The sequence below is a fragment of the Photinus pyralis genome, unplaced genomic scaffold (assembly GCF_008802855.1).
Source record: "Photinus pyralis isolate 1611_PpyrPB1 unplaced genomic scaffold, Ppyr1.3 Ppyr1.4_LG5, whole genome shotgun sequence".
In the NCBI taxonomy this organism is placed as follows: Eukaryota; Metazoa; Arthropoda; class Insecta; order Coleoptera; family Lampyridae; genus Photinus; species Photinus pyralis.
In genome coordinates this window covers 42,303,062-42,322,812 of record NW_022170596.1, presented here as the reverse complement: position 1 = coordinate 42,322,812, position 19,751 = coordinate 42,303,062, and the positions used below count along the sequence as shown (strand labels likewise).

General features: G+C 35.3%; 1 protein-coding gene across 2 annotated transcripts in view; it reads left to right on the top strand.

Moving 5' to 3' along the window:
- LOC116171129 (glutamate synthase [NADH], amyloplastic) overlaps window positions 1-19,751 on the top strand; it is a 55,733-nt gene that overhangs the window by 13,926 nt on the left and 22,056 nt on the right. For both annotated transcript variants that reach the window (XM_031487818.1, XM_031487817.1), the window contains exons 2-6: window positions 14,945-15,197; window positions 17,890-18,100; window positions 18,147-18,430; window positions 18,646-18,850; window positions 18,900-19,124. In XM_031487818.1, coding sequence (XP_031343678.1) covers window positions 14,953-15,197; window positions 17,890-18,100; window positions 18,147-18,430; window positions 18,646-18,850; window positions 18,900-19,124 — 1,170 coding nt within the window. In that variant the 5' untranslated portion in view covers window positions 14,945-14,952. The remainder of the gene's footprint in view (window positions 1-14,944; window positions 15,198-17,889; window positions 18,101-18,146; window positions 18,431-18,645; window positions 18,851-18,899; window positions 19,125-19,751) is intronic.

Sequence of the window (19,751 nt, the reverse complement as noted above, 5' to 3'; positions counted from 1 at the left end):
TCATTTTATAGTAGCAATTTTAAATTTTTGTAATTGACCATTACAATTGGTGCTCCACGTCGGGGCTTAAAAGAAAGGAACCATTACACACTCCACCAAATGTAACTTCAAAGCTAAGTTAAATTTGGTTGTCTTTCACGCGGATCATTTTTATGGGACGTATTGACATTTCCGGTATCACGTCCGGTTTAACCGGAATTCGAGACAGCTTTTGTTTCTCCAATGCAATGCCTATGTTTTTTTAATATATTCCAAAATAGCAATTAGCTTGTTGTACAACAACATAAAATATGCATATGGTTGATATATAAAAAAATGGAGAAATTCGTGATTCAGTATTTAGAAAACTTATGAAATCTAGCATGCCGTCTGCTACATCACACAGAATAGATCTACATTTTGAAGATATACTTTTCCGCGCATCCTGACAGCACACGCCATGCTAGATTTCATTTTTTAAATATTAAATCACGAAATTCTCCATTTTTAAAAAAATATGAACTACATGCATTTTTTATGTGGAGTACAGTAAAATGATTGCTCGTTTCAAAGATCTTAAAAAATAGTATATTAAGTATGGAGAACGGTAAGGGATTTTTACCGTTCGAAGACAATTGTTTGGAGGAGGAGCGAAGCGACGACTCCAATTATTGTCTGAGAACGGTAACCCTTAACGTTCGACGTGCTTATAACATTTTTTGCGCGATCGAAATTAAAATTTATGCAACCAATATAAATATGCACTAAGAAATTAACGAGCAGAATAAATCGAAATGATCGAAGTGGTATGGTGTAATCACTAGGTAACCAGTTTATTTGTCAAAATTGAAATTAATAATTTCATAAAATGTGCATGTGTCTGATGTAGTTTACTAGCTTTGCACTTCCTTTATGACTTTATGAGCGTCTTGCTATAGGAAACAACAGCACAAATTGTACGTTTAATGTACCTAACAATAATTAAAGATTAAATGTAATGTAAGACTGTTGATTTTTAAAAAGGCGTCGGTAAGTATTTTTGCTGTTCTGTTTTTAGATCGGTAAGTAATTTTGACGTCGTCGTAATCATAGCAACTGGTAAATTCTACCTACTGTCATGGAAACACCCATGGTAAATAGTCAGAAATGACCGATCGCGCAAAAAGATTGTAATGTGTAATGCTAGCACGGTATAAATAATTGCGGTTAATATCGTTGTTTGCGCTGCTCAGTTTAGGACTAGTCAGCTTCATTGTATTGATAAACAATTTTAACAAAAGGATTTTAATGAGTATTAATCCCTCCGTCCGCCTTTTTATCGTTCCATGACGTAAGCTAACCGAAAGTGCTATTGAAGTGAGTGGTTTGGAATTGCGTCAGTATATTTGGGGCAGCAATAATGGCAAGTGGGGAAAATGCGTGTCGATCTTTTGCAGATACTACGTGGGCGTCCGACCCCGAACTTCAAGTGCGTACACGACACAAAGAATAAAAAATAAGGGTTGTTGAACTTTCGTTAACATTTCCAAAATTGGCGAGAAAGTTTAACATAGGTATGTACCTAAGTGGTTCTGATGACACTTATTACCTCGGGGGTGAATACTACTCCCTACGATGTCGTCATTCTCAGTGGGCTCTTTTGTTCTGTTGTGCGGACGAGAGACATTCTACTACTCGCAAACTCCCAGTGGACCCTAACCATGCGAACCAAATAAAGAATGTATTCGTCTTTCGCAAAGTTTTATGTTCAACACAAACGTTATTATTATCTACATGCGAAATGCGGGATGATCCATCGCTACCTGTTTAAACAAATCGCTCTACATAAAAAATTATTTAGAATTCGGCCCGCATCAAAATGGTGGCCAGATTCATATAGCCTCCTCTCTGCGGCTGCCGCTTTTGAAATTTATATCATCCAGTAATCTCGCTTAGACAAAAGTTTTACGTAAACTCTCCACTTTTCCCAACTTCTTAACTATTTTTGTAGAACCTCTTCTTGTGAATACGAGGGTCGCTACTGTCCGACAGCTTGCTTTACCGACCTCAGAAACGGAATCGTCCACAGCTTGCTATTCCGCTTTTTCTCGTCCACCTTCCATATTTAACCTACAAAATAAACAAAATGCCGAGATATTAAACTCTCGCACAGACGCTTAGTTTCAGATCAGGTACGGGGGAACGGACAGACGTATGGATGTATTATGTCTGTGTGTACCTAATGGTAATTGGTATGCGGTCAAAATACCAACCAACAGACACCTGCCCAACTAGCTCAATGGCCCTATTATTTTCTTTTTTTTAAATTTATTTCAGGGCACTACTGGGTTATGAAGTTACGAAGGCCGCAAGCAAATTCCAATAAAATCACTACTCAAATTGTGAATTGAAATTAACACTTTATGTGGATCTCAAATTGGGATTCAAATTCACACATAGGTAGCTAATTGATTAATAAAAAAGAAATTACAAGAATTTATTCTAGCATACATTATGCGAACAATAAAAAAACTAAATACAAAACAAAACCTGTAAGCATTTAAGGCTAACAATGCCTCGTTTATTTTCCATTTTTCGTAGTTAAAGGTGAAACCACCTCCATTCATAAATCCCATATCGTTGTTCTCCGCCGCCGCTCATTATTCCCTTCACCATCGCCCGAACTCCAAACACCTGCATGCGTTATCTTACACGTGGCGTTGTTAGTAAACAATGGCAGTTAATTTGTCCGAGAACTCCTTTTTACAAAACATGTATACTTTTACCGTACATCGAAATTACTATTACATATTCATTTATTTATGCGTTTTAAAATGTATGATACTCACTAAGTCTTACTTAGCCAATTACTAAATTTACAATTAAAAAAAACTAACATTAAAACAATTTAACAAATTTGAAAGAAATTCTCCCAGGTTGCCATATTGGATTTTTACGAAATTATAGATAGAGAACAAAAGAAAAATAAAAACGTGTCGCACGTAATACTTTTTACATAAATATACAGGAAAAATTTTAAAATCGAATGTTTTACATTAGTTTCTAATCAAAACATCCACGGGGAGCTAGATCTTGGCCAGTCAACATGCGGCTATGACGGCGATGCATTCAAATGAATTTGTTTTTTTGTCCTCTATCTCATTCCGTAAAAATCCAATATGGCGCCCATAACAAATAGTATTATCCTGTACGTGATCCTGTAGCTTCTACATCTAGCGTGTTGCATGCTGATTCTCGAAAAAAAGTGCTCATAGAAAAGGTGTCAACGGTAACCGTTCGTGTAAGCTAGGGAAAATGGAAACGAAATTTGACATTTTCAGTTTTAATAGATATATAAATTACGCATATAAAACCGTTTTGTATTAATAATTATTAATAATTTTTATTGGAGGAGATGTTATTTTGTTTTATAAATTTAATTAGTTTCAACCAAGATATATATCTTGGTTTCAACTTTTGTCCTGTAAGTGGATGTCTTGTCTGTTGGGCAATAATAATATAAATATTGATATTCAATATTTCGAAAGATTTTTTAAGAATTTCAAATGCGTTTTTTTAGTCACAAAAGGGGGAAACTTGATCCTCACAGTAGCCACATTTAACTTACACTGTATCTCTCTCCGTTATGGAGATCCCAACGGTGAGCCACCCTGTACCGACATAAAATCCTAATTTTTATCAAATAGAGAAGATCCTGTTTTCACTTCGCTTCAATCGTATTGATTTTTACTGTAGATAAAATGAATTAAATAATAAATTATACATGCGAAAAAGGCGTCACGTGAGTCTCAAACCTTGAAATGGTCATTGAATTTAGTTCTATTAGCATCAGTACTAATTTCGTGTTAAAGGTTTTTTAAAAATATCTTAACAAATAAGAATGTTGTAAATTGAAATGCATCTTTGGAGACACAGAGGTTTTTGCAACATAATTCGCCCCCCCCCCTCCACAATTCACACCTATTAAAAAAACTTTCTACGTAGTCTGCATGTTGAATTCTCAAACGAAGTGCTGCAGACTAGACTTCCTAAAAATCACATTGTGCTATCAGGTTATCACTTGCCGAAGCCTAGGTGCGAACAATTTACGATTCGTGCGAGTGCGACGTCCTTCCCAGTTTGAGATTATGCTCTCTTTGAACTACAAATAAATTCCAATGGATGTTTTTTGAAATCCTTTTTGCTGGATAAATCGCAATTTCATTAAATTGGTTTAGGGCCTGGCATGTAAATTGAATTTTAATTTAAGATTTCATTAAAATCTACTTATCGTAGACTTTTTTAGCTCACAGAAATTATGAATATGCAAATCGCAAATAAGAATAATTTATCTTCCATTACTCTTTCAGAGGTGTCGTTTTAAACATGGGATGCGAATAATTCAACTCGTTATGCTATAATGCCAACACCAAATACTTAGCAAATTAACACATTCACCAGCGCTATGTAATTCACGGTTAAATTAAGTAAGTGCAATCGAAAACGAGATTTTAATTTTAGACTGTATAATGCAAATGACTAATTGTAAGACTTTTTTTGCATTTCAATGTGAACACATGGATCCATTGCTAAGCCAAGTCTCCAGAAACACGAAACCAAATGCACATTTCAAATAAAAATATTTCACAGCAATAATGGATAATTTTAGAAAGAACTGGATAGCCTGCCAAGATTCTTTTATTGGACTTTAGGCCAAAAATCTCAAATTGCAACAATCCAATAACATAATCGTTAACAATGCTTGATAACTATTTCCCAATAGTTAATTTCTAAATTACCTGAGAGATGACCATTTCATGCAAATTTTGTTTGTATTTGATAGTAGATTATAATAATCTTGGGGCTCGCCTGGGAAAAACTTACATCACGTTAATTAACTTTTTTCGCACGTTTTGAAATCTGTCTTTATTTTTAATTCTTAACAAACGGAGAGAAAATTCAAAAATAAATATTATTGGAATTTTTATTTATTGGATTAGTGTCTTATAATTAAAGATTTATTTTTGACGACACTATATAACGCTGATTTTTAGCCTCCTGGACATTCGATTTCATATTTCCAAAATATCTCGCAAATTGAATGTTGGGTGAATTTGCCCATAAGTTGTTTAAGGAAATTAAATTGTCGTTATCCCAATCATCACTGTATCATTGTATAATTTAGTATTTTTAAGCTTTGTTGTTGCTATGTACTTATACAGCAATTAAAAATTATTTTTGGGAAGGTTAAATATGTATAATTTTTTGGTTATTTTTATTTACGTAATTTTATTTTAAATAAGTAAGTTTTAATTTTTCAAGGTTTGTTTTATTATCTTACCGCTAATCTATTAAAACAGCTTTTTCTACAGGACAATTTTGCAAATTATAATTACAGGTCTTGATCTCCATGTGATCTTGAGAAATTTTAGAAGTAGCAATGAAGATTGACACTCAAAATCCATCCAACGCTGAAAAGTACAATTATTCAATCTAAAATTTTTAGTACCTAAGTCTTTATAAGACTAAATTCGATCTAATGGCACTTAAAGAGCAATAAAAAAATCAAATAATCCGCAAGACTTTGGAATTTGGAATAGGGGGTGAATAAAGAAAAATGTTACATACGCGCTCAACACAGACATATTTTGGTTGGAAATGAAAATCCGATTTTTCATTATAGACATATTTTGTCAATTTTTTTGTGTTTATTTTGGTGGGTTTAACTAACCCTAATTTCATTTTTAGAGCGCATTTTTGCTAGCATCGTAGTCTGAAAGCTATCGATCCACATGCATTGTGACCAAAAAACCAATATTTCTGCACCAATATCGTTGGAAAATGTCCAAAACGTATCATATCAATCGCCAGGAAAAGAATTTCGTGCATTTTATATACTTAATTAGAAAGGGTCCTTATGCCAAAACCCGCCAAAAACCCAAGCTCATCAAATGTTATCGTAGTTTGTTTGTAAAACAAAACACCGAAGCGATTAATCTCAAATAAAAGCTAATAGGCCTGATTACCGCAAGGTTACTTAATAATAACTTCTCTGGGAAATTTATTTGACTTCTCAAATTGCCCCTTCAATAAGTCGCAATAAAACGCGCGTTTATGCCTTTTTCCACCGTACGTAGGATAGGGAGCGAGGTGGTTTCAGCACTGTTATTTTCAGAATCTACACATTGAAAAACGATTGACCTCGATGCTTGAATAATGATTTCGCATTTTGACGTCAAGAGAAAAAAGTGTTTTCCGTGCAATTTCAATAATCAATGTGTTATGTGGAAATGTCGTGCTACAGGTACGTTTTTAGACTATAAATAGGTGCATGCAGCGCAGTATATCTGCGAAGATTTTGCCGCTGCAGAGTAAACCTCTCGCCAGGAAAGATTGCCGGTCCCAGAACACTACTTGATCCCGGTCTACAATCTATGTTTTTCTAAAAATGTGAGCGACTTCCGGGAGAGTATCTTGCCAATGTTGACTTTTCGTTTAACATAGGCACGATCCTATTCCGGAAGTCGCTCGCATCTTTAGGAAAACATAGATTGTAGATCGACACAAGGTGTGCTGTGACCGGCAATCTTTCCTGGCGAGAGTTATATGTATGTTTCCCCTGATGGAAACTACTTCGCAAGGAAAATTGTACTTATACATTTTTTTCCTATGGAATATTTGTCCGGTTTACAATATTCTCCCGATCTCCTCCCTCGGCAAAATCGAAATAGAAATTCTTTCCGCAGGCTCGTAAAATTAACCACAAAAGTTTGCCTTTACAATGGTCGCCCCAAAGAAAACTAGTCTGCTCTGAACCCCAAAGTGATCTCTCTGGAAAATTTACCTACTGCCAAAATAGATCTCAAAATGGTCGCCACTCTACACGAAAGTTTGCCCCCAAGATATTGTTCCCTGCCACAAACAACCCCCCCATAAACCTTGCCTCTGAAGAACAATTTGTTTCGCGAAATATTCACCCTTCAGGAAACTCCCAATTTCAGCTCTGCTTTTGCGATTTTAATATCAACCCTCCATATGGGTTTAGGTCTGGTTTTATTTAGGGAGGAATAAGTATTAATCGAAACCTCCCAGGCTCCTATTACAATTGAAAGTGAAAGGACGAGGTGGCGCAAAAAGAGCGCGGTCAATCTGTACGTTTATAGTTCTCCCATTATGCAGCTCTAATGTTTTTCGGACTTGTTTCTATGATTTTCGGTCACTATTCAGGAAACTGTTTAAAATTTTTAGAATCTGATTTCAATGCACCGTTTATTGTGGTTGACCTGCACCAAAAATAAGAAATTTAACTTTTTTTAACTGATTTGTGAAAAAACAAAATTGTAACGGGAAGATGCACCCAATTTCCTCAGAAAATCAATCTTTGTTGACATTACAGAATTTATTCGAAGAAGTGATAGACCCTCTGATCCCACAATCTTTGGACAGTTAATTGGACGACCATAGACAAAATTCATTTACTTTGTATCTGGATTTTAAAAATTAATTGATAACCAGATCATCCAAATTTGATTTTGTTGATATTTCTGTAAAGAGAATAACATATAAATTTATAGTGGGGTTGCAGGAATGCATGTTGCAACTAAGGGCAACATGCCACTCTATCTAAATGGAGGCGTTTTTCCAATTTTTGAGTGACAGGTTTTGAAATGAAAGTCGTGCATAGCTTTTGCAAACGAATGCCAACTCTTTTATCACATTCTTGTTTATACAATGATTGCATTCTTGAAATGAAAGAAATGATCAGAATTGGTGATTAGATCAAAGCAGCTATATCTTCTGACTTGCATAATCACTATCTCTCACATTTTTATATCGAGCCTAAAATAAATGCATTTAGAAAAATTAGACGAGTAGGTAGATATACCGATAGCGTTATCTATCGTACATTTATTTATTTATAGTCATATTAACATTTTACATAATCTTTCGTCATTTATCGCTTAAAAATACACTTCCAATCAAGTTTACGTGTTTGTTTGGCGCAGTCACCGCGTTATGCCATGATTGTAATTTTTTTCGAAGTTATTAGGAATATATTTGCTTTACTTTTATCTCGTTGTTTACACGAAAAAGTTGAATGCACATTTACGTCATTACGATTAGAACATTTCCACGTTGCGTGAGCAGATTATACACTATTGGCAAAGCTACTCGTATTGTACTTGCACTTTGCTCTGAAATTCAAAAAAACAAAATTAAGTGAGTTTTATTTGCCGTCCGGGAAGTGTCAATGTTCGCGGTGTATACATTTAGGACAAGAAAGTAATTATATTTTTCTTTCTTCGTGGTGCAAAATTTTGTTTTCGGAGCTTCCAGATACTTTACCATTTTCTCACCTGGTACCATAATACTAATACAATCCTTTTGACATTGTTTATGCACCTGCCAGAAATACAAACAATAAAAAAAATCTGAAACTTGGTTTGTGTTTGGTTCTTGTGCTTCCCGTATTCGGAGAAAATACTGATGCTTGCAAATTTTGTGCGATCCATTTGTCGTTTTTAATTTTTTCTCCCACAAAAATTATTCGTTTTATGGAATTTGGTGGTTATTGTTTTGTATCCCAAATAAGCAGTAATTTTTTATCAAAATATTTTTTTAATGTACAACCAACCTTAAAAGAGACTTTCGAACGAAAGTGTCTACTTTGAGACGGTGTAAACAAAAAATGTAATCTTACTATGAAAGAATTGTCCAGAAAATTAAAATCTGAAAAATTTAATGAAAAGGTTTATTTTTGTATTTGTTTATATTTTTTAATTATTTACTAAAATTGTAAGTTTGAGATCCTTGAAAAATGTTCTCACATTAATTTATAAAATAATTGACAGTGGTGTTCCAGGGGACATACTAAAATAATTAGGTTTCCGAGTTCGGTACTCACATGGTGGTCGATCACCGTTGTAACTCGTTACATATAAACTTATAACATGTCTAGCACTTGGCGAGGCACTTGGTGTGTGGGCTGTGAAGTGCCTGAAGTATTTGTCGGAAACGGTAAGTACGGCGGTCTCACGTGCGATTTTTTACTGGGCATTTTTTTTGTTTTGACACCATGTAAATGGTAACTAGGGTACACTGATTAAAGTATACAGGGTCGCTGTTAAAGATGGAACCAAAGCTCTCACACTCAAACCGTTTGAGAATTGAGATCACAGGCATTTTGAGTGCAACCGCCATCTTGATTTTTTAAAAATAACGTATCACATGATCACATTTAAAAAATTCAAGGTGGTGGTACACTTCAAAAACTATGTGTCAAAAAAATTTTAATCTCGAAATATGTGAAATAATTTCAAATGGAAGCGTTCTAATTTTTATGTCTATATCTATTATATCTATTTTATTATAACAAATGACGAACTGCGTCACAACAAAACACATCGGGCTGACTGCCCGTAATTTAGCGTAAAAAAACACTTTTCAACCGTCGCGAAAACTAGCAGGAGTCCCGTTTACTCGTTGTCTCCAGTATTTAAGCAAGCACCACTTCCACCAAAAAAGTTTTTGAAGCTATCGGCGAGTACTTATTATAATAATAATAATTATTAAAACCTGTAGTAATTAAGATTTTCATTAATTAATTGTCTATCGATCGCTTGCATGCGTGAAACAGGATCTGAAAGCCTCTCTTTCAGCTTTGTCAATTTCTGTGTAGCCCAAATAAATGTTATTTTTTCGTCAATAAGCAAGTTTTGTTTAATCGAACTCAATATTGTGCGACCCAGGATTAGAGGTTTCATGTTTAATTTTGATATTCGTGCGCAGAGCTACGCCAGGTGTAATTAAAAGTTGTAGTAGCCTTGGAAAATCTACTCTAATTTGTCATACAGAGTTTTGTGTTTAATTGAGCTAGCTGGACAGAGGTTTTGTGGGTGGCTTAGTGACCGTTTGCCATTGCACATTCGATTCTCTTCTTAGGTTAAGGTTTTTTAAATTTAATTAGTGAATGAAAAGGAAGCAATTGTTTCTGAATTCCGTCATCTCAAATTGGGTTTGAATAATAAGAACACACGATGTTGTCTTCCCCAATTAAATTTATATTTCTGCTATGGTATTACAGTTGTTGCAGATTAAGATGTACAATGGCTGACATGGCAGATCTGCTGATAATCAAACCGAAACATATGTCATCCATTGTACATCTTAATCTGCAACAACTGTAATACCATAGCAGAAATATAAATTTAATTGGGGAAGACAACATCGTGTGTTCTTAAAAAGGAAGCAATTTTCTTTAGAGCTCACCACGTTGCAAATCAATTTCGGATTGTTGTCCAGTTTTGAACAAATCTTCATTTATTATTAGGAAAACAGCAAAGCACGCGAGGTTGATACGCAAAACCAGTTCTTGTGCAGCTCTTCCTGTTTGAACCACTTGGACATTCTTTTGTACAAAATCTTCGTTCACTATTACAGTACTTAATTAACATAACAGACTTGTCAGCCATTTTGGAGCCATCACGACAATCCAAATCTGTGCACAAAAGATGTTTAAGGTGTAAGGTCTTATCTGTAGGCACCTATATGCATTATACGGTGAAAAAATCGATGGTTTTTCGTTAAATAATAACACAATACATGCAGGACATGGAACGTTTGGCAAATGAGTTTCAACATGGCGGACGAGTCAGTTGTGCTGTTGCTGATGTAATCATAATTCAGCAAGGTATAGTAGGTGCCGTTGGGGCTACAACGCCATAACACTTTTCTCGTGGTGTTTATATTATAGACATGCTTCTTCGCTGATAAGGTTTTTTTTCTCTTTATTTATAATCGCAAAGAGATTATTTAAAATCTACTATCTGCAATAGCATATCCGGAATCTTTCAGTTTGTATGAAGCTGCTAGCGATAAAAGGTTAACTAGGCTAACTGAATCATACAGTTGTAAAAGTAACACGGAAATTTTTTCCAATATGTTTAGACTTATTTATTTAAACAATAGTCAACAATCGCAATTAAAAACTAAACGACAAGAGTTTATCGTTGACGGAATGTAAATTATTTAGTCTGGGAGCATATATTTATATTGCATTGTGCCATACCATTTATTAAGGATCCTCAGATCCTTTATAGTTTTGTATTGTCGTCCGTCCGTCCGTCCGTCCGTGTGCGCTCTAACTCTTTTTAAAAGTGGCCGATTGAGTTGAAATTTGGTGTACGGGTTCTTTGGACATTAAGGACGGACGCTATTGATTTTCAGGAAGCTGGTTCAATAGGAACAAAAGTTATAGTACTTCGAGTGAATCGGAAACAGGAAAAACTACGGGCTCAATATAATAGAAATCAACATATTTCATTCCCTAGGTCATGTATCGGGTTGGGACTTCCGCTAGATTATTCCCTATGATTCTTAGATGTGTAATACTTTAATATAACTCTTCTCTGTGGTATAGGTCGAAAGTTTTAGAGCAAAATGTAGCAAAAATTACACTTTATACATGAATTTAGAGTTTTAAAAGGCTTCAAACGCATTATCTTGATGCAGCAAGAGTACATCACGTGCACATTTGATAACCGCATGTGTGTGATTCAAAAATGTTAAATTATTGCCATATGGGTTTTGATCAAAAATAATCAAAATCGTTATTTATGCACCAAGATCGTCGAGAAAAAGACTAGGGGCATTATCTCAATGCTCAAGACATAAATTTGATGCATTTCTGGCGACCACATGGATTTTGATCAAAACATGTCAAAATCGTTATTTATGCACCAAGATCGTTGGGAAAAAGACTAAGAGCATCATCTCAATGACCAAAACATGAATTTGATCTATTTTTGGCGACCACATGAATTTTGATCAAAACATGTCAAAATCGTTATTTATGCACCAAGAACGTTGGGAAAAAGACCAAGAGCATTATCTCAATGATCAAAACATGAATTTGATCTATTTTTGGCGACCACATGGATTTTGATCAAAACAAGATTAAGAGCATTATCTCAATGGCCAAGACATGAATTTGATGTATTTTGTAACATTAAAATAAATTATCGTTAAAAGTTATTGTAATACTGAGGATCCTTCGATATTTCGTTGTATCGGTTTATTAAAAATTTACTAAGACATTACGCTGAGTACGGACCGGTCTATATTGAGTTTGAATTCTTCTAGAAACGAACGTAAAACGTATAGTTGATCATTACTAGGTGCTAGCGTCATAAAAATGTAATTAATTCCCAATTTTGTCGTTCTCTGGCGGCTGGATGTTTAAACTTTAAACAGTGCATGAAAGTACGTACATAACATGATCTTTTTCATTAAGTCACCCTAAAGCTCAAGCACTCTAAAAAGTAATTGCTTATAAAGGTCACAAAGGTTTAGTCAAAATCTAATGGAGATAATTCGTTCATAAAAATCAAAATCACACATAATAGTCGACCAAAATTATGCTCCTACGTAGGTGCCCGAATCTGAACGTAATTTTATTGAAATGGGTTCTTAAAAATATTCAAAATTAATACGCCACCGACAAAATGGCAATTGCCGAATTACATATTACACCCGATATAATATTTCGGTGTTTCCAAATCGTGTCTTGTTTTTTTTTGGCGTAAATAAATAATCTATCGCCGCCAAAAAGAATTGGATAACAAGGGGTCATTATACGGTAGTACTTGAAATAATTTTCGTTCAGTAAAATAGATAATTTATGAACTATTATTATTTTATGTAACAATCGTCCTTGATACCAACGCAAGTAATTTATTTTATATTGCTTTTGTCAATTGAGGTCGACAACAGATTGTCTAATTGACTTTGAAAATTTCATATTAAATTGAACACGGACTACTGTAATGCTCTTTTTATAAATTATCTTGGATTATTGAACTGCGGCAGCATGAATTATAAATACTGTTAACTTTAGAAGAAACGAATTTATTATTTATTATTTATTTCAAAATATACAGTGTGTAAAGCGATGGGGTATACAAGAGGGAATTTTTTTTTAAATATTGATTTATGAAAAAAATTTATTCTTCATAATATGTTTTGCTTGTTTTGAAAGTACCAATATCGTTTCGATTGTTTGTGGTTTGATAGCAATACTCTATCTTAATTATAATGTAGAATGATAACTTTCAATAAAAAAATTAATTTTATTGTTTTTCCAGATTTCTATAAATAAATTTTAGATTATCGAAACGTTATTGGTACTTTCAAAGCACAAGCAAAAAATATCATGAAGAATAAATTTTTTTCATAAATCAATATTTAAAAAAAAATTCCCTCTTGTATACCCCATCGCTTTACACACTTTATTTACCAACTACAAAGACTACTTCGCCCTGGATCAAAATATGTTGCGAGCACAAAATTGATCGATTTGCTGCTTACTTGGTGGCAATATTGCATTCTCTCTTTGACATGACACGATGACGCCGTTATTTGGCAATGTACATTATTTACTTTTAAACCACATTATGTTATTACAACGTCGGTTCTTCTGTTTCTGAAATGCGATTCTAGATATATTAGTACGCGTTTTACCTAAAATCAATTACAGAGCTTGGAACTCCAGCCCCTCATTGAATAGTGTATAATACATTTTCCCATGTCCGACCTTTACCTTGTCACGATACGCCACGATTACCCTTGTGTAAACCATAATATTAATATATTATTCAGATACACGAAGAATTTAGTCTAGTTAGTTTAGTTTTTATTGGAATAGTCAATGTTGCGTACAGAATTAAACCAATTAAGCAATAAATAAGTTAATGTTGTCGTGTCACTAAGAACCATCAGCTAAAGTTTCGTTTCGATAAGAAATATAGGTACTGCTATACTTTCTGTTCTGCATACTCTCTGTTGAAGTTACTTAAGACATAGTCATTTGATTTGTTGTTATTTCGCCTTTTTTTCAAAATTTAGTTGACCGAGTGACATTAACGCTTCACAGTACCGATCCAGTTCTAGTCGAATCAAGCCTTCCCGAGTCACTACTTCCAGCTTATTTGCCAGAGAATCCCACTTTTGGCTCAAGATGGATCTCAATTGGTGCCGCAGAAATCAAGGTTGGCCTCAGGATTGTTATCAAATGGGGTAACGAAGGATTTCTGCATCTTCTGTGGTAAAAATTGCGACGCTGCCAAATGTTGGAAAGCGAAAGAAATTGAGATTGATTGATTGGGAAAAATGCGTGCTTCAATTGCTTGAAAATTGGTTATCCCTCGAGGAGATGCAAGAATAAAGTCCGATGCGAGTCATGTAACCGCAGTTATTATCTAATTATGGTCTCACCCGTGGGTTTGTTTTTCATATAGTAATAAAATATCAAGTTTCAAAATACTTTACTCACAGCTGGACAACTATATTGAAAAATTCTTTTTTTTAAAGCATATTCGTTAGTAGGTACCTAATAGTGAACCGCATGTGGCATTGCGTAAAAAGTAATTTGGAAACCGGTATTAGTTTTACAAGTGCCTATTTCATTGAAATGCTTTCGTAAATAAGAAGGTTGGCATCCCGCATGCGCAATACAATATTTTGAATCAGTCGTTAGTTTTACTTATAAGTAATAAGAAAGCATTGCACATTTTCGCCTGCCAAAATATAGGTTTTGGAAAAATAGCCAGGGGCGCTAGTTAAACAATCGTGCTAAAAATATCGGTACGTAAGGGATCCGGATTCTTCCACTAAGCCCTTTCAAATAAGCCCCCTATCGCCCAAATACGCTAAAAATGCATTTTATGGATTACAGCCTCTTTAGCACTTAAAGCGTTTTTTGAGATTCGATTTTATGCTCGAACCCAAACGCAACAGATAAAGGACCGTTTCGGAGACAAAATGCCAATTTTGATGGATGAATAATGGGTAATAAACGATACGTTAAGCATTTTCTTTCTACATTTTATGTATTTTGATTGAAAAATACTACAATTCCATCCAAAATCGCTTGTACCCAACACCATTAACTTGATAAGCATTGGTATAATATAATTGTTTTTTTTTTCAGGCAAATACATGGCGGAACCGTGGCAGGGACCGTCAAAGCAGGGCTTGTATGATCCTAGTTTCGAAAAAGAAGCGTGCGGTGTTGGTTTCATTGTTGCCATTGATGGACACCGTTCGCATAAGATAGTTCAAGATGCACAACGTTTGGCAATTTCTATGAACCACAGAGGCGCTTGCGCTTGTGACAATGATACCGGAGATGGCGCAGGCGTACTCACTGCGATTCCTCATGATTATTACGCTGCTATATTAAGGTATTGCTATACTTACTGTATCATTATAAATTAATAGTTAAGAAGAATTTACTAGGTTCTAAAGACCAACATAAAGTAGATTCTTGCATATGAGTTTATGATACATGATCCATTGACTCTGGTCACTAGCTGACAATTGTATTTACCCAATCCAAATTTCAACCGTAAGCCGTAAATGGCAACAGATAAAATGTTTATTCCAAGTAGTAGCAGTTATCAAAGAATGACCTTCCTGGAGATCAGTTATTGTTTTGTCTGTTCATTTGGTTTTCTGTTTATTTTTTAATGTAAATTTACAGGTATGTGGTTAGATAGTGTTTGGCGATATACCTGAATTAGGGGTAGGTACAAACCAAAAGGAAGCACTCTACATGTCTGTCACGATATTACCTATGTAAAACACATGCATTCATCAAGGTTGATTACAACAACTTATGCATTTCGCGCTACATATCATAAAATCAAGGCTGAAAATTATTTGTCATTATCGACATCAAATTATATATAATTCTGCATTTCCGCTTAATAATATGTCACTGTGGGTAATTCTAATCTATGAGGACTATTATCATACATTTTAGTATTACTATGAAGCTTTCCAATTGAAATAGTTTGCTAATATAATCTAATTAGGCAAACAATTCCAATTGATTCTATCTATTTTCTTCGAGTCTTTCTGATATACCTATATCATAAGAGTAAGTAGGTACTTGCATAGTGTATTCTATTCTTACACTATGGTGCTTGTAATGGGTAATTATTATTTATTAATTGGACAAGTATGAAATAATTACTGTTTTTATTTGTTGAAGTGATAAATGGTAATTAGCTAATTACTGTGTGCTACTTTAATCATTCTCAATAATACCATAGCACAACTGTCCTAAAGCACAAACTACAGTAGTATAATACCTGGCCTATTTATTCTGGAAATCCCTTATTTTGAATTATAGAGAAGTAGTCCAATGTCAAAGTGTGCCTCAGCAAAAGATTCCTTGTAACATATAATTTATGTACATGTCCCATAATGGGAAAATGAAAAAAAAATTTCCTAAAATACTGGGTATTACTCAAAGAGGACATTTTCGTTGACTTCTAATTTAAGGGGGAATGCCAGAACTGATTCATTCATTATCTTGCATTATCACAGATAAAAAATGACCCTGTTTTTTTGTCAACATGCAGATAAGAGAAAAGTATCTATTTTCAATCAATCAATCACGCTGTACTCATAGAATGTATTTACATTAAGTAAGTGGCGTCGCTAGAGGGGTACAGCAGGGACAATCTTCCCCAAGTGATTGTATTGTTTTATATTGTGTGTGAGGGTAAAGCATTTAGCCAGGCAGCAGTCTCATCTGCCTGTTCACAAAGTCTCCATGCTGCCCCCTGCCGCTACGCCAATCTTATTGATGGTATTATGCCCTGTGAACAGTCCTGTAAGGGACCGTAGGTCTTTCCTGATGTTGAGTGGTGAAACTTCCTTGATTTTTTGTAACGTGGCCTTAATGAATAATTTGATTTGTCGATGCCCCAAGATTACTATGACCAGGTCGTCTGCATACCCTTGCACCTAGTAACCTTTTTGTGTTAGCATGGCTAGTAGGTCAACAACCACAAGTGACTATAATAACGGCGATAGTACTCCTCCCCCTTGAGGGCACCCCTTTTGGTCATCACTGTATCTGACTCCTCGCCTAGCCTAGCCGTTATCTTACTGCGGCTCAACATGGACGTTATCCAGTCTATTGTTGTGGAGGTCAGGCCTTTCTTTCCAGCGGCCGCTGTGATGGCGTCATACGAGGTGTTATCGAAGGTATTGTGTAGTACATAACCCCTCTTTAACACCTTTAATATTAATGATAATAGAGCACATATTTCCAAAAGTGTCTGAAGTCTTCCCCTTTCTTCCCCCTCTAATATTCACCATATCAACATTTCGCATCTGGTGCCATTTACTTTAGCGAGGCCACTGTAGCAAACATAGAAGAATCGTTTTAAATAATGATAGAAGTAAAACATAAACAAACAGAAACTTGCATTATATTCTAGCACAACGGGTTCGCGTGTTTATATAGGATTGACGTGACTTGTTAATTCCCTAAGTATATGAACCATTTACATGTATTACGATTACGGCATGTAATCTACACTTCCCTCTTTAATTTATGAACGCCTTTCTATTTGCTGTTGTAATTAAATAGGCTTAGGAATTACACTTATAAACACTAATTAGGTGTTGGAATCTGCGACAAAGTAAAATTATAGAATCTATGCTGAGCAGTGGAAACTTACTTCCATAAAGACGAGACAACCATTTTAAAACCCCACCCTTACAGTTCTAAGAGCAATGTTCGTAGCTACTTTATCTACTTGCCAATAACTGCAAATATACTTATAGTGCATTGGCGCAATGCATTTGGACATTTTTCTTCAAAAATTCGTCCATAAATTACAGTTCTATACCTTTCGCTCAAAGTTCAAGGGACTGATCGCGCATTTACAAAAATTTTCCCTTGGTTCAAAAGCTATAAGCCACCGAATGCAAAAAGAACGAAACTGTAGCAATAGTTATGGTACAGACGGACAGAGAAAGTGACCACTGACCGCATTAGTGTATTCAACTGGGTGGGAGGGTGCCCTAATACAATTTAATCCTCTTCAAATATTTTATGAACAATTTGCTTTTTAGACGTGAAGAGTTTAATGTGCAACTACCCCCATTCGGACGCTATGGTACTGGAATATTTTACTTGGATAAACTACATCACCAAGAATCAGAAGCCAAATTTACGGCACTCGCTAAAGAAGTGGGAATTAATGTCCTCGCATGGCGTACTCTTCCAACCGATAACTCAAACATCGGTCAAGTAGCCAAAAATGCTGAGCCATTTATGCGACAAGTACTCTCATCACTTTTTAAGTTAACAATTAAGTTTGTTTTTGCAGGTTTTCATTGCTCCAATAAAGGAGATCAGTGACGCAGAAATTGACACTCAATTTTTTGTTCTGCGTAAAAGAGCGACCCACTCAATTCCGTCGCCCGGGCGGCGCTTTTACATTTGCTCATTAAGCAGACTCGTCGTCGTTTATAAAGGTCAATTAACGTCCGATCAGTTATGGACTTATTTCCCAGATTTGCTCGATCCGCTTTACAACACTTACCTAGCCCTTGTTCACACCAGATTTTCCACCAACACCTTTCCGAGTTGGGAACGTGCTCATCCGCTAAGGTATGACTTAATTTTTGCAACAGGTAGCTCTGCGAAGTCACCAAAACACACGAGGACTAATCAAATTATTAGGATTGTGACAAAAGATAACTTGAGGCTCCCAAACCTCCAAAAATTAATTTTCTCAGCGATTAAGACAGATTGGTAGTTTTTGTTGGAAGCGAGCTATCTGTTGCACTAAATGTACAATTAGGCGGTTACCGATAATTTTGTAGAATGATCGCACATAATGGTGAAATCAACACGTTGCGAGGAAACGTGAATTTTATGAAAGCTCGCGAAGGTGTCATGAAGAATAGCGAATTTGGCAAGAGCTTACAGTTGCTCTATCCGGTCGTCGAGCCCAATTTATCAGACAGTGGATCTGCGGATTGTGTGCTCGAATTTCTGGTTCACGCCGGTAAACGCTCTTTACCTGAGGTAATTAACTGTCTCCATTACATCAACTTTATTAATCATGTCTCATTAGGCCGTTATGACTATGGTACCCGAGGCGTGGCATAATGACATAACAATGAGCAATGAAAAACGTGACTACTATCAGTGGGCAGCTTGTATTATGGAACCTTGGGATGGACCAGCGCTCATTTCTTTTACCGACGGCCGTTTTATCGGCGCTATTTTAGATCGTAACGGCTTAAGACCTTCGCGATTTTACGTCACCGATGATAATATATTGATAATGGCTAGTGAGGTAAAGTATTGTTGTCCTTGTCAAAGATCTATAGGCATTCTGCTGTATCTGAATAGTCAGCAACCACAGCGATTATTACAGCTACATTTTTCAAAAGATCACGCAACGATTTGTAGATGGAGCAGAATACCTATATCACTCAATAGGGAGGTCCATGAGTTGAAGTCCCAATACATAAATGTCCATTTTCGAGTACACAATCAGTTTGTGCTATTTTTTGGCGTATCAGATGTGATTACTGGATATCTCGTTTTTGATTGGTCGTTGCTTCCGGTCGCCATATTGGGGCTAAATTACTATATTTTGATATCTAGCAGTTTACACTTTTTTTGTGTTCTTGCAAAATTCTGTGAATGAAGGATAAATGTATATTGGGGACATTCGGTTCTATATAGACATAGTTTGGTATGTTCAAAGTCAATAAAAATTAATTACGAAAAGACGATTGTGCTGCACAATTGTGATCATAAATACGCCGCTTAACCAATCTTATGTAGATGGTATTTGAGCGGTATATGGCCTGTGAACAGCCCTGTAATGGACCAGCTCTTACATGTTAAGGGCTAAACCTTCCGTAGCTTTCTGTAGCATGGCCTTAATGAATTATTTGACCTGTCATTGTTCTGG